This window comes from Alosa sapidissima, chromosome 16 (genome assembly GCF_018492685.1).
Source record: "Alosa sapidissima isolate fAloSap1 chromosome 16, fAloSap1.pri, whole genome shotgun sequence".
NCBI lineage: Eukaryota > Metazoa > Chordata > Actinopteri > Clupeiformes > Clupeidae > Alosa > Alosa sapidissima.
This window is the reverse complement of record NC_055972.1, coordinates 4,496,686-4,509,185: the sequence shown is the minus strand read 5'-3', so window position 1 is coordinate 4,509,185 and position 12,500 is coordinate 4,496,686. Positions and strand designations below refer to the sequence as shown.

The window sequence follows — 12,500 nt, the reverse complement described above, 5'->3', positions numbered from 1 at the left end:
TGTGAATGAGTTTGTATGTGTGAGTGAGTGTGAATGTGTGTGTGTGTGTGTGTGTGTGTGTGTGTGTGTGTGTGTGTGTGTGTGTGTGTGTGTGCGTGCTAGAAAGTGGCTAGAAAGTGGCTAGAAAACCATAGATTGTGCAACTGCCTGTATCCGAATCTAGCAAGCATCTTCATGGCCCACTGTTGCAATTCCTTCGTTTGTGTTTTGCAGAAAGCAGGTAGGCTAATCCAGTGGTCAAAATGACACGAAAAGCATGTGTGAGTATACGAGTGATTTTTATCGAGGGAGCTCCAATATAAGTGATAAGGCTATTTAACCATAATGACCCAACGGTGAACCTGAACAACTTTAGGAAAAACTTACAATTGGTGCAGCTACTTTCATCCAAACAAAAACTTCAAATTCAAATGACTGGCACTTGCCTGCCCAATGTTCTTTCTGTTATTTTTTTGTTTTATTGACTGTGCACCTCTGCATTTTAATCATTCGCAATGACATTCATATGACACCCCCTCAAATTGAGCTACACTGACCACACAGCTTGTTAAAAGCGTGAATCCTGCTTGTGCTATTGTTATTGCTATGGTTTACGTGTGGTAATGAATGAAGCCATGCCGCGGCATGTTATGCGTCAAGGAGATTAGACTATGCTAGATTACATAGGCATCAGTGTTTCCCAAACTTTTTTTCTGGGGACCCACTTTGTAAAAATTACAGACCATCGCGACCCATTTCACTTAAAATCTACCCTGCAACCACCAATATTGTTTTAGGCCACAGGTTCTCCAACTTTTCTATGCCTGCCCCACCATACATTGCTATAGGATCTAGATAGATAGATCCTGCTTTGAACATGGTTGTGTTGCATTTTGAGCACCATCAGCGTGAAAAGTTGGAAATGACTACTGAAAAGATACTCTTTAATGCGCATCTGAGAGTTTGGGGAAATTCTCGCATGTTGCGCATTCGTTAGCATAGTAAGCTGTTCCTGTATTTCTAAAAAAATGTTGTAGGCTATGTTGCGTTGCAGACAAATGGGTCCATAACACTGTGGACGTCAATGTAAACAGCAAATAACTCAAGTCGTTATATTGTATTGTTGTATTATATTATATTGTAGGCCTATATCAGAACAAGAGGCTTTTGTGCAATAGCCGGAAGAATGCACCTTTACTTTGGAGTTAGCGAGGTACAAAACGAGAGAAATAGTGTTTAAAATGTCCATTTAAATTGTAGCCTAATATAATAATTATAATGCACTGTTGTGCATTTTAAATCAGAAATAAGAATGTGAGGAGGTTGCTATTAACTTTAAAGATTGCATCTAAAACTATCTACATGCAAATTGAATGTCCTTATGTCCAGTCTATGGATGTCTGCTTTAGTTGACAGCACGGTCACTAGATTTTAATCGGTAAAGTTGAGGAGCTGGTATCTGGTAATGTTCATGCAAATAGGCGGATTCATGTTGTTACGATTATGGACTTTTTTCTGTTTACCTCTAGGTCGCCAAATCTTGTGATTCCCTTTGCTGTGGTTTTCCTACATAATTAACCTGTTAATTGACCCACCTGTTCTCTGTTTATCAGCCATGTGACTTGTTTAGCCAATTCCCTCATAGTATTTAAGCTGGTCTTTTCACATTGTCTTTGTTGAGTCACTGAACCTTATGTGAGTAGCCTTGTGGGTTTTTGTCTACTGAGACCTGTATTCTGACTGCGTTGCCTGTTTTAGACCCTGGACTGTTGCTACGTTGTTTCTCCTTTGGATTACCCTGTGGATCTGTTTGCCTTTCCTGGACTGCTCTTGTTGCTAACTCAGCCTGTCTGTTCGATCCTGATTTTGGATTACCCCATTGGATTATTCTGCCTGCATTCCCTGTGTTGTTGGAGGAATTAAAAACTGTAATTTTGGTTTGGATTTTTGTACACGATCTTCTGTGCTTTTTGGGACTTTGCCTTTTTGTGGAATAAACTCTTAACTAGACTTTCTGCTGCTTCGCAATTGAGTCACACTCAGTTCCTGGTAGTTCAGGGGATTGTTCCAGGGCTACCACTCCGGAGACCCGGGTTCAAGACCCGAGTGTAACACATGTTCCTTGCAGTTTGCAACTGCGAGGTACAGTACATGGCAGGCGCCCCACAGAATGGTTTAATTTTGAGAGATAGATATCCATGCTCTGGCTCCCCCTCTGCGATGCATTCGCCCCCCCAGTTTCATGCGCCAGTTTCATGAGCTTTAATGACAAAACCGTGACTGTGGTAGTTAACAAACTACATCTTAATAGAAAACTGTTAGCTTTCCTGGTATCAAATAGACCTAACTGATACCATTTGTCATAACACAACATACATTGTGCTGGCGACCCAAATAAAATCTCCTGCGACCCAGACTTTGGGAAACAAACTACATTATGGTTTGTCTGTTTATTGTATGATACAACAAAAGTAAAAGCTACCATATTCATAGACTTTCATAGACTAGGCTACATTTTGAAGCTAATCCATGTCATTTAATTGTTTTTTTGAATTTGGTTTCATGTTCACGAAAACTGGTAACAATTTGGCCTTGGCCTTACGCACCGATGTATGTGGAGGTGCGTGACAGTTTTTGCAATGATGGCATTAAAATAGCATCCCCCCACTTAAAAAATCCCCACTACACCACTGACAGACACACACACACACACACACACACACCTTGAATCTGTGTTTGCGGTTGGGCAGTTGAAGGAAGAGTCTATGAGGGCCATTCCAGTTGCCGTAGACGATGTCAATCTTCCCGTCGCGATTAAAATCTGCCAAAGCCACGCCCCTTCCATGCTGCTTAACGTCCTCTACACCTGTGTGTGTGAGACAAGGTAACATTATTACAGTGTGTGTGTGTGTGTGTGTCTGTGTGTGTGTGTGTGTGAGAGACAAGGTAGCATTATTACAGTGTGTGTGTGTGTGTGTAAAGAGTGAGAGAGAGACAGAAACATAATGAGCATGTGTGTGTGTGTGTGTGTGTGAGAGACACAGGGAAGCATTATTTACTGTGTGTGTGCGTGTATGTAAAGAGAGAGAGAGACAGAAACAGAAAGAGTGTGTGAGAGAGTGTGTGTGTGAGAGAGAGAGTGAGAGTGACAGAAAAGCGTTTATGTCTGAAAATGACTGTGTGTGTGTGTGTGTGTGTGTGTGTGTGTGTGTGTGTGTGTGTGTGTGTGTGTGTACCTGTCTGTGAAGCCACATCAGTGAAGGTTCCGTTGCCATTGTTACGGAAGAGGAAGTTGCCTCCGTACTCGTTATCACAGAAGATGTCAGGAAGTGTTTGACTAATGATCGGTCCCACAGCCACACCCCGCCCGCCTACACACACACACACACACACACACACACACCAGAATACACGTATAAAAAAAAAACATACACACACCAGCACATGAGTGATCCATACAAACATTAACACAGTGAAAACACGCGCACACACACACACACCAGAATACACGTAAGAGACCCATACACACACCAGCACATGAATGATCCAAACAAACATTAATACAGTGAAAAGATGCACATACATGCATGCATGCAGACACACACACACACACACACACACACACACACACACACACACACACACACACACAAAACAGTGATTTCAGAAATCATTAGAGTCTTTCCAGGCCATTTCCTGTAGCCAAGCTTTGTGCTGACACAGACACTGCACTACGATTACACAGCAGAGAAGTACAAGACACACACATGCACGTGCACACACACACACACACACACACACACACACACACACACACACACACGTGCACGTGCACACACACACACACACACACATGCACACACACAGAAACAACATACAAACATACATGTTTGCATACAGACACAAACAAAAATAAAATAATGCAAATACAAACACACACACACACACACACACACACACAGAGGCGCACCTTGTCAATAGGCAAGGCAGGCAACTGCTTGGAGCCCCGAGCCACTAGGGGGCCCCCCGAGACCTGGTCTCAGTACGTTTGCCATTGGAACAAGCGATAATTTCGTCCATAGAGATTGAATGATGGATTACGTGATTTTGCGTGCTCCTGTTCTGTTGTACAAACAGTACATCTGTACATGTATGCTATAGCCTTATAAACAGCCAATCTGTGTTCACAAGAGTTCAAAGAGTCTGCACATATTTTTTTTAAAACGACAGACATGCGCGATATTCATCATGTTTAGCTAGTTGCTAACGCTCACTGGTCTAGAAGGATGAAATGAACACAAACACACACTTGTAGTGATTATGAGAGATGCTGAAGTGAACACACACACACACAGTTATAGTGATTATGAGAGATGCTGAGTGAACACACACACAGTTATTGTGATTATGAGAGATGCTGAGTGAACACACACACAGTTATAGTGATTATGAGAGATGCTGTCTCATCATAGTAAAGTAACATGATACATACTTCTGTAATCGATATGATGACGTTTACTTGTCAAAGAAATATTTGAATGAACACATTGATTCTCGAATGGCCAGCTACATCTGGTCGATAGATAGCAACAGGCGAATATCAAGTGGCAACGTAGATACTCAACATGTATCACATATGAAAATTCCGACTGGATGGAATGTTGATTGACATTGGCTTTGTCCAGTCAAAATCCTTCCCAGCTTCAAAAATGAACGTCAGTGAATGAGTGACGTCGTATTGTTCAGTAAGTTGGAAAATAAGCTGAAGGAAAATGAATAGGAGCTACCCGTCTGGCAGTGAGAAGATGACAACATAGAAGAAGCAGCAAAAAGAGAGAAAGAGACAGAGGTAACAGTGGGGCAGATAACTGTAACAATCGTTACAGTTATCGTTACATTTTCCAAGATGGCCGCCATTTTGCCATTGGAGAAACCTATTTTGCCCCAGAATTTTAGCCACAGGGACATATTTCAATGTTTTTATTATTGAACATATCCTACATTTCACACCTTGGGAACATCACAAAAATATATATGAGTGTGATTTTAGAGTATTTAATGCCCTTTCTAGCAAATAATATGAAAAAAAGGCACAAAATGTGAAATAATTTCAGAAAAAATATTTAATTTTAAGTATGGTGAAGTAATAGAAAATGTGGTATATATGTTTGAACTATTATGTTTTCTGAGGCATCTAAGGATAAAGTTACTAGTCCAGGCATTTACAGCTGCATAGAGCTGTACAGGTAAGACCAAACTGATAGGGTCTGAGAAAAAGGTAGAGATATCTACAACACATGGACATTAATTTTATCCTGAATCCATTAATTAATCCATTAATTAATCCTGAATTTCCCCTGGGGGATCAATAAAGTATCTATCTATCTATCTATCTATTAATACTATGAATGTTTGAAGCATACATAATGCCAAAGTCCGATGTAATTTCCACATGCTACAAGTTCCATGAGAAGATACAGGGACCTAGCGAGCCTTTTGAGCAGTTTGTCACAGAATTGAGGCTGCTTGTGAAGGACTGTGGATATGCTAACGGTGAAGAGATGATAAGGGATCGGGTAGTGTTCGGCATTCATTTGCCTAAAGTTCTTGAAAAGCTGCTTAATGTCGGATCTGATTTGACGCTAGATAAAGCAATAGACATTGCTAGGTCTTATGAAAGTGCAACTTAAGACAATAGATGGCAGCAACAGCTCACATGAACAGGCGGTTCATGCAATTGGCAAGCACTATCACAACAAAGGTGCTTGGAGAGCGCGTCAAGAGAGAACAAAAGGACAATCCGATGACGCACACAAGCCAGCCGACTTCCGTGGACGCGCTAAAACCTGTGGCTACTGTGGAAATAAGGCACACGACACGAACAGCTGCAAAAGGGAAACAGTGCATGATATGCAACAAGTGGAACCATTTTGCAAAAGTATGTCGTTCCAAGCAAGGAAAAGGAGTCCATGCAGTGAGTGAAAATGAACCTGACGAATACACAGACAGTGAAGACTTGTTCATTGATGCAGTAACAGAGGGAAATAGTTCTCAAGATATCAAATTGGACACCGGGGCCTCAGCTAATGTCATTCCCACACGTGCTTTCAAGGGATTGGGAATACAGAATATGCTACAACCCTCAATGTGCCCGCTTTATGGCTATGGTGGAGAGCAGCTTGTAGTTAGGGGCAAGTACAACATGAAATGCCAATACAGGGACAATTCAGTTGATGCTGAAGTTTTATGTTTTCTTGAATTTCCCCTGGGGATCAATAAAGTATCTATCTATCTATCTATCATGTTGTAGACACACATGCACCACCAGTGCTAGGATTACAAGCATGCCTGGATTTTGGATTGAACAAGAGGTGTCTATAATGGAGGAGTTTGCAGACGTTTTTAAAGGAATAGGACTTTTCCCTGGTGAATGTACCATTCACATCGACCCCAATGCAGTGCCCGTTGTTCACCCACCAAGACCCGTTGCTTTACGTGATCGCCTGTGGGATGAGCTACAGAGTATGGAGAAACAAAAGATCATTGTGAAAGTCACCCAGCCAACCGAATGGGTTAACTACTAGCAGAAAAACCACGCACGGGCAAGCTGAGGATATGCCTTGATCCCAAAGACTTGAACAAGGTAATCAAACGACCGCACTACCCATCACCAACCCTCGATGACATCACATCCAGGTTAGCTGGAGCATGCCACTTTAGTGTCATGGATGCCAAGTCAGGCTACTGGGCTATAAAGCTCACAGAGGAGTCTTCCAAGCTGACAACCTTCAAAACAGTGTTCGGACGGTACAGATTCCTGCGGTTACCCTTTGGAGTAAAATCTGCCCAGGACGAGTTCCAGCGGAAGGTGAACGAGACCTATGAAGATCTACAAGGCGTCATGGCGATTGTGGACGACATTCTCATATACGGCAGGAACAAGCAGGAGCATGATGAAAACCTCCGTGCCATGCTGCGACGTTCCAGAGAGAGAGGAGTGAAGCTCAACCCGGAAAAGAGTGTTGTCTGCGCCACTGAGGTCAGCTACTTTGGGCACCTCATCACCAAAGATGGAGTCAAGCCTGATCCAGCCAAGATTGCAGCTATCAAAGAGATGAAAGACCCAAAGGACAAAGGTGAGCTGGAAACAATCTTAGGCATGGTGAACTATCTGTCAAAATTTGCCCCAGGTCTTGCCAGCATCAATGCGCCTCTGCGTCACCTGTTGAAAGAGACCAATGAGTTCACATGGGATACACAGCATGAAGAAGCATTTCAGAAGATAAAAGAGCTCATCACACGTGAACCAGGTCCTGTCTTAGCTTATTTTGACCGCAGAAAAAAGCTCACCCTACAAGTCGAAACCAGTAAATATGGACTTGTTGCTGTTTTGTTACAAGATGGCAGACCGATTGGATATGCATCAAAAGCACTCAATGACTGTGAAGTCAATTATGCTCAGATCGAAAAGGAGCTTTATGCCATTTTGTTCGGGTGCAAACGCTTCCATCAGTATGTGTGTGGCCACCACGTCACAGTGGAAAGTGACCACAAACCACTGGAATCCATCATCCGCAAACCTCTTGCAGCAGCACCTCCCAGGCTACAGCGAATGTTTCTTCAGCTGCAAAGGTATGACTTTACCATTGTCCACAGACCAGGCAAGGACATCCCTGTTGCAGACACTCTATCCCGGAAGTCTCTGTCTGACCAGGATGAGAGCCTCAGAGAGGGCATGGACATGCAGGTACACATGCTGTACAGAAACTTGCCTGTCAGTGATGCAAAGCTAAAATAAATCAAAACAGAGATCGACAAAGACCCACAGTTAAAGCAACTTAAAAGAACAATCAGTGAAGGATGGCCTGAGGAAAGAAAACTGTGCCCGCAGAATATTGTTGAGTACTGGAACTATCGTGATGAACTCTCCCAGATGAATGACATCATATTCAAGGGTGAGAGAATTGTTGCTCCTACTTCACTGCGTGCTAAAAGTTATCATGGATACACATTGGTCACATAGGCATTGAAAAGTGCAAACAGATAGCACGGGACATCCTATTTTGGCCAGGTATGAACAAGCATATTGAGGAAACGGCTGGAAAGTGCCCCACATGCCTCGAACACAGACCTTCCAACACCAAGGAGCCCATGATCAGCCACAAGATCCCCGATCGGGCATGGCAGACCGTTGCTACAGATTTGTTCACCTGGAACAATGAACAATACATCATCACAGTGGACTATTACAGCAGATATTTTGAGCTTGACAAATTGCACAGCACAACAGCCTCTGCTGTAATACACAAACTTAAAGCAGCCTTCGCTAGACATGGCATACCTGAGACTGTTGTATCAGATAACAAATGCAGAGAGTTTGAAGCTTTCGCTGACAAATGGGAGTTTACCCACATAACTAGGCCAGATGTGACAAGAGAGATCCTTACCTCAGTCTTCTTGAGTATCGTAACACTCCTGTTGACTGTTTCAGATCACCTGCTCAACTGCTCATGAGTAGGCGGTTGCGTTCAGTCTTACCCAGCACCCACCATCAGTTTGCGATGGCTAACGTTCTTTATTGAAAGAGCAATACCCATACAGCAATTTTGCCAATTTTGGCGCTTGTTACCAGTTGTGAACGATTCTTATGAAAAAATTCAGTTATCTGCCCCACTTTAAGTGACAGATAATGATTTAAGCATAACATTAACATAACATAACATTAACAGTAAATGATTGCTGTTATTAAAAAACGCTGCTACTTTGTCTAACTAACGGGGGGACAGAATTGAATAGCTAGCAGCTAGCGTTAAGTGAATGCTATGATAGCAATGGAGAAGGAAAGCTATGCCCAAGGAGAGCAATTACACATCTCTTTTATATTTCTCCTCAGGATCATTACTTAAATTTATAACCACAAAACAGACAGATAAAGTGGCCCTACCAAATGCTTTGCCCTCTGTCCACTATCAACTCTCCCGGTCACTGTTGTCTCTGGAGGGAGAAGTTTCTCCGCTTTAAAACTAATCAAAACCTCTCAGGTCAACTATGTCTCAAGAGAGACTTTCAGAACTGGCTCTTATTTCAATAGAGTATAGTGTGCACAGGTCAATATAGAGTGCGCAGGTCAATAGAGTATAGTGTGCTCAGGTCAATAGAGTATAGTGTGTGAAGGTCAATAGAGTTTAGTGTGCACAGGTCTATAGAGTATAGTGCGTGAAGGTCAATAGAGTATAGAGTGCACCGGTCAATAGAGTATAGTGTGGGAAGGTCAATACAGTATAGTGTGCACAGGTCTATAGAGTATAGTGCGTGAAGGTCAATAGAGTATAGAGTGCACAGGTCAATAGAGTATAATGTGGGAAGGTCAATACAGTATAGTGTGTGAAGGTCAATAGAGTATAGAAGCAAAAAAGCATAAAAGCAGCATTTCTAAAAGCAGTGCATAAAAGGGGCTTATGAGGAATTGCCTACTGTCGGTATAGAACCCCAATAAAACTATTTCATTTCTATACTTTATATTGTGTACAAAGTTTATATTGGGTTTTTAAAGTAATTTACTGTATTTTATTCTATATATATATTTTTTTTTTTATTCTTTACATTTATATTTTCAAAATAACAAGGTTTTTCATGTTTGGAACATTTTGAATAAAAAAAGTTTTATTTATATTTTTCATTGGTGTCAGATTATTTATAGCCTAACATAAAGGTGATGAACACAGGTCGGTAGGACCCCCTAGACTCTAGGATCGCCTCTGCACACACACACACACACACACACACACACACACACACACACACACACACACACACACACACACACACAGAAGCCATAAGAATAGAGAGCATTAAGGGTCTGTGTTCTAGATTGGCGGTGTCTATTTTCTATATGAAGTATATATGAAGTTCAGCATTCACAGTGCTCTGCAACCTCAGCGTAGAACATTGTTCTAGACCAGTGTTTCTTAACTGGTGGGTCGGGACCAAAAGTGGGTCGCGGAACCATTCTGGGTGGGTCGTGGAGCTTGTGGGTAAAAAAATAAATAAATAATCACCAATTTTAAGTGCTACTTTGTCAGATCTACAGTACTATCTTAATATCCTGAAGACTTCACAAATGTAATGCCAAACATCAGCATGTTCTAAACAAGTAGGCCTACAGGCACTTTGCGTGTCTTAGCATGTAGCTCACCTTATCTGTTGGCTTGAACACTAAAAAATAAATATATGGGTCGTGACTTTATGAACATGGGAAATTGTGGGTCCCAAAGACAGACCAGTTAAGACCCCCTGCTGTAGACAAACCCCTCAGCGCTCACAGTGCTCTGCAACCTCGGCCTAGAACGTTGTTCTAGACAAACCCCTCAGCATTCACAGTGGTCTACACCCTCGGCGTAGAACATTGTTCTAGACAAGCCCCTCAGCGCTCACAGTGCTAAGCACGTTAAGTGCTTAAGAACTAGCTGAAGAAATATAGTGACTGATTCCACATCACATAAACTAATGAGTGTTGTTGATACACAATAGGCTACTCGCGACCTCAAAACTTGAACTGACAGCAGCTCAGCTTTTGGAGATACTGGCAGCAGGTGGATTGTACATGAGCTGGCATGCAGTGTCCTGCTTTTGGTAAAAGCAACGACCGAAACACACTGCTGCAATTAAAGTGTCGAACTTCAAACCGAACTTCCCGACCTCAAATGTTGTGTGCAGGGCTAAGTTCGGCTGGCGTCCAGGCTACATGAGTCTTCCCACACTGTCCACTTCTCATCAGACTGCCCAAGACGCAATCTGATGCAACATGACGAAATCTGAAGAATAATTGTCAACTGGAACTTTGAGTCTGTAGTGGATGTGTGTGTGTGTGTGTGTGTGTGTGTGTGTGTGTGTGTGTGAGAGAGAGAGAGAGAGAGAGAGAGAGAGAGAGAGAGAGAGACAGCTAGTGCTAGCCTACACTTTCACTGAACTCTAGACAGTGTCCGGACACTACCCATCAACTGAGTGTACTGAGTGGTCAGCCGTGTGTGTGTGTGTGTGTGTGTGTGTGTGTGTGAGGGTGAAATGCTGACTGAGCGAAAGGCCCCTGCTCCTCCTGAGCGGCTCATAAAGACCAACCATAAGTCACCAGCTGCATGAGACACACACACACATACCACACACTCGCCAGCCGCATGAGAGACGCCATAAATCTCCCAGCACGGGGGGGGGGGGGGGGGGGAGGAATGAGAATGAGGGACAGGAGAGATAACGGCTGAACTGGTGAACACGGAGAAAACAGAGGATGAAACATCAGTTTGAAGACAGAGAAAGAGAAAGAGAGAGAGAGAGAGAGATAACGGCTGAACTGGTGGTAGGAGACGGAGAGAGAGAGAGGAATGAAGGAGAGAGAGAGGGAGAAATAGAGAAAGCATGACAGTGAATGCAGTGAAGGAGAGAGACTGTGTCGTAAAAGGAAAAAAAATAACAATACAAACATTAATTATTAGCTCATTGCTAAAGACTGCTAACAGTCTGAGCAATAGTGAAAATAAATAGTAATTATTGAATTTAAATGTGATGAGGAAGAGAGGAGAAGAGAGAGAATGAGAGAGGTGGAGAAGAGAGAGAATTAAAGAAGTGGAGAAGAGAAAGAATGAGAGGTGGAGAAGAGAGAGAATGAGAGAGGTGAAGAGAGATCTTTTTATGCTTATGGAATCTGGCAGATGCTTTCGTCCAAAGCTGTGTGTGTGTGCGTGTGTGTGTGCATGTGTGTGTGGATGTGTGTGTGTGTGTGCGTGTGTGTGCGTGTGTGTGTGTGCATGTGTGTATGTGTGTGTGTGTGTGTGTGTGCACGTGTGTGTGTGTGTGTGTGTGTGTGTGTGTGTGTGTGTGTGTGTGTGTGTGCGTGTGTGTATGTGTGTGTGTGCATGCGTGTGTGTGAGCATGTGTGTGTGTGCGTGTGTGTGTGTGTGTGTATGCATGCGTGTGTGTGTGTGTGTGTGTGTGTGCGTGTGTGTATGTGTGTGTGTGCATGCGTGTGTGTGAGCATGTGTATGTGTGTGTGTGTGTGTGTGCGTGTGTGTGCGTGTGTGTGAATTTGTTCTTTTCATCTGTTCATCTTTGTATAAAGCCTGACCAAACGATTTGATTGGCCCGAACACATCTTCACCACACATACAGTATAGACTTTTCAATGGACCAACTCCAGACCGAATTACCCGAACTCAAACGTTGTGGGCCGGGTAAATTAAGGCTGACTTCCAGGTCAGTAACAGAAATAGGTGTGTTTTATATGTTCCACGGAATAGAGAAAGAATGAGAGAAAGAGAGAGAGAGAGAGAATGGACCTGTGAACTGAAAGAGAGATGGAGAGAGAGATAGAGAGAGAGAGAAAAATAGAGAGAGAGAGAGAGAGAGAGAGAGAATGGACCTGTGAACTGAAAGAGAGAAAGAAAGAGAGATAGAGAGAAAAACAGAGAGAGAGACATAAAGAGAGAGTGCAGACTTGTGAACTGAAAGAGAGATGGAGAGAGAGAGCT

The 12,500-nt window shown here is 42.8% G+C and overlaps 1 protein-coding gene across 1 annotated transcript in view; it reads right to left on the bottom strand.

Moving 5' to 3' along the window:
• The window catches only part of crtac1b (cartilage acidic protein 1b), a 74,939-nt gene that overhangs the window by 16,015 nt on the left and 46,424 nt on the right, over positions 1-12,500 (bottom strand). Inside the window, exons 7-8 of the mRNA XM_042066154.1 lie at positions 3,216-3,350; positions 2,703-2,845 (exon numbers count right to left, since the gene is read on the bottom strand). Of these exons, the coding sequence (XP_041922088.1) occupies positions 2,703-2,845; positions 3,216-3,350 (278 nt within the window). The remainder of the gene's footprint in view (positions 1-2,702; positions 2,846-3,215; positions 3,351-12,500) is intronic.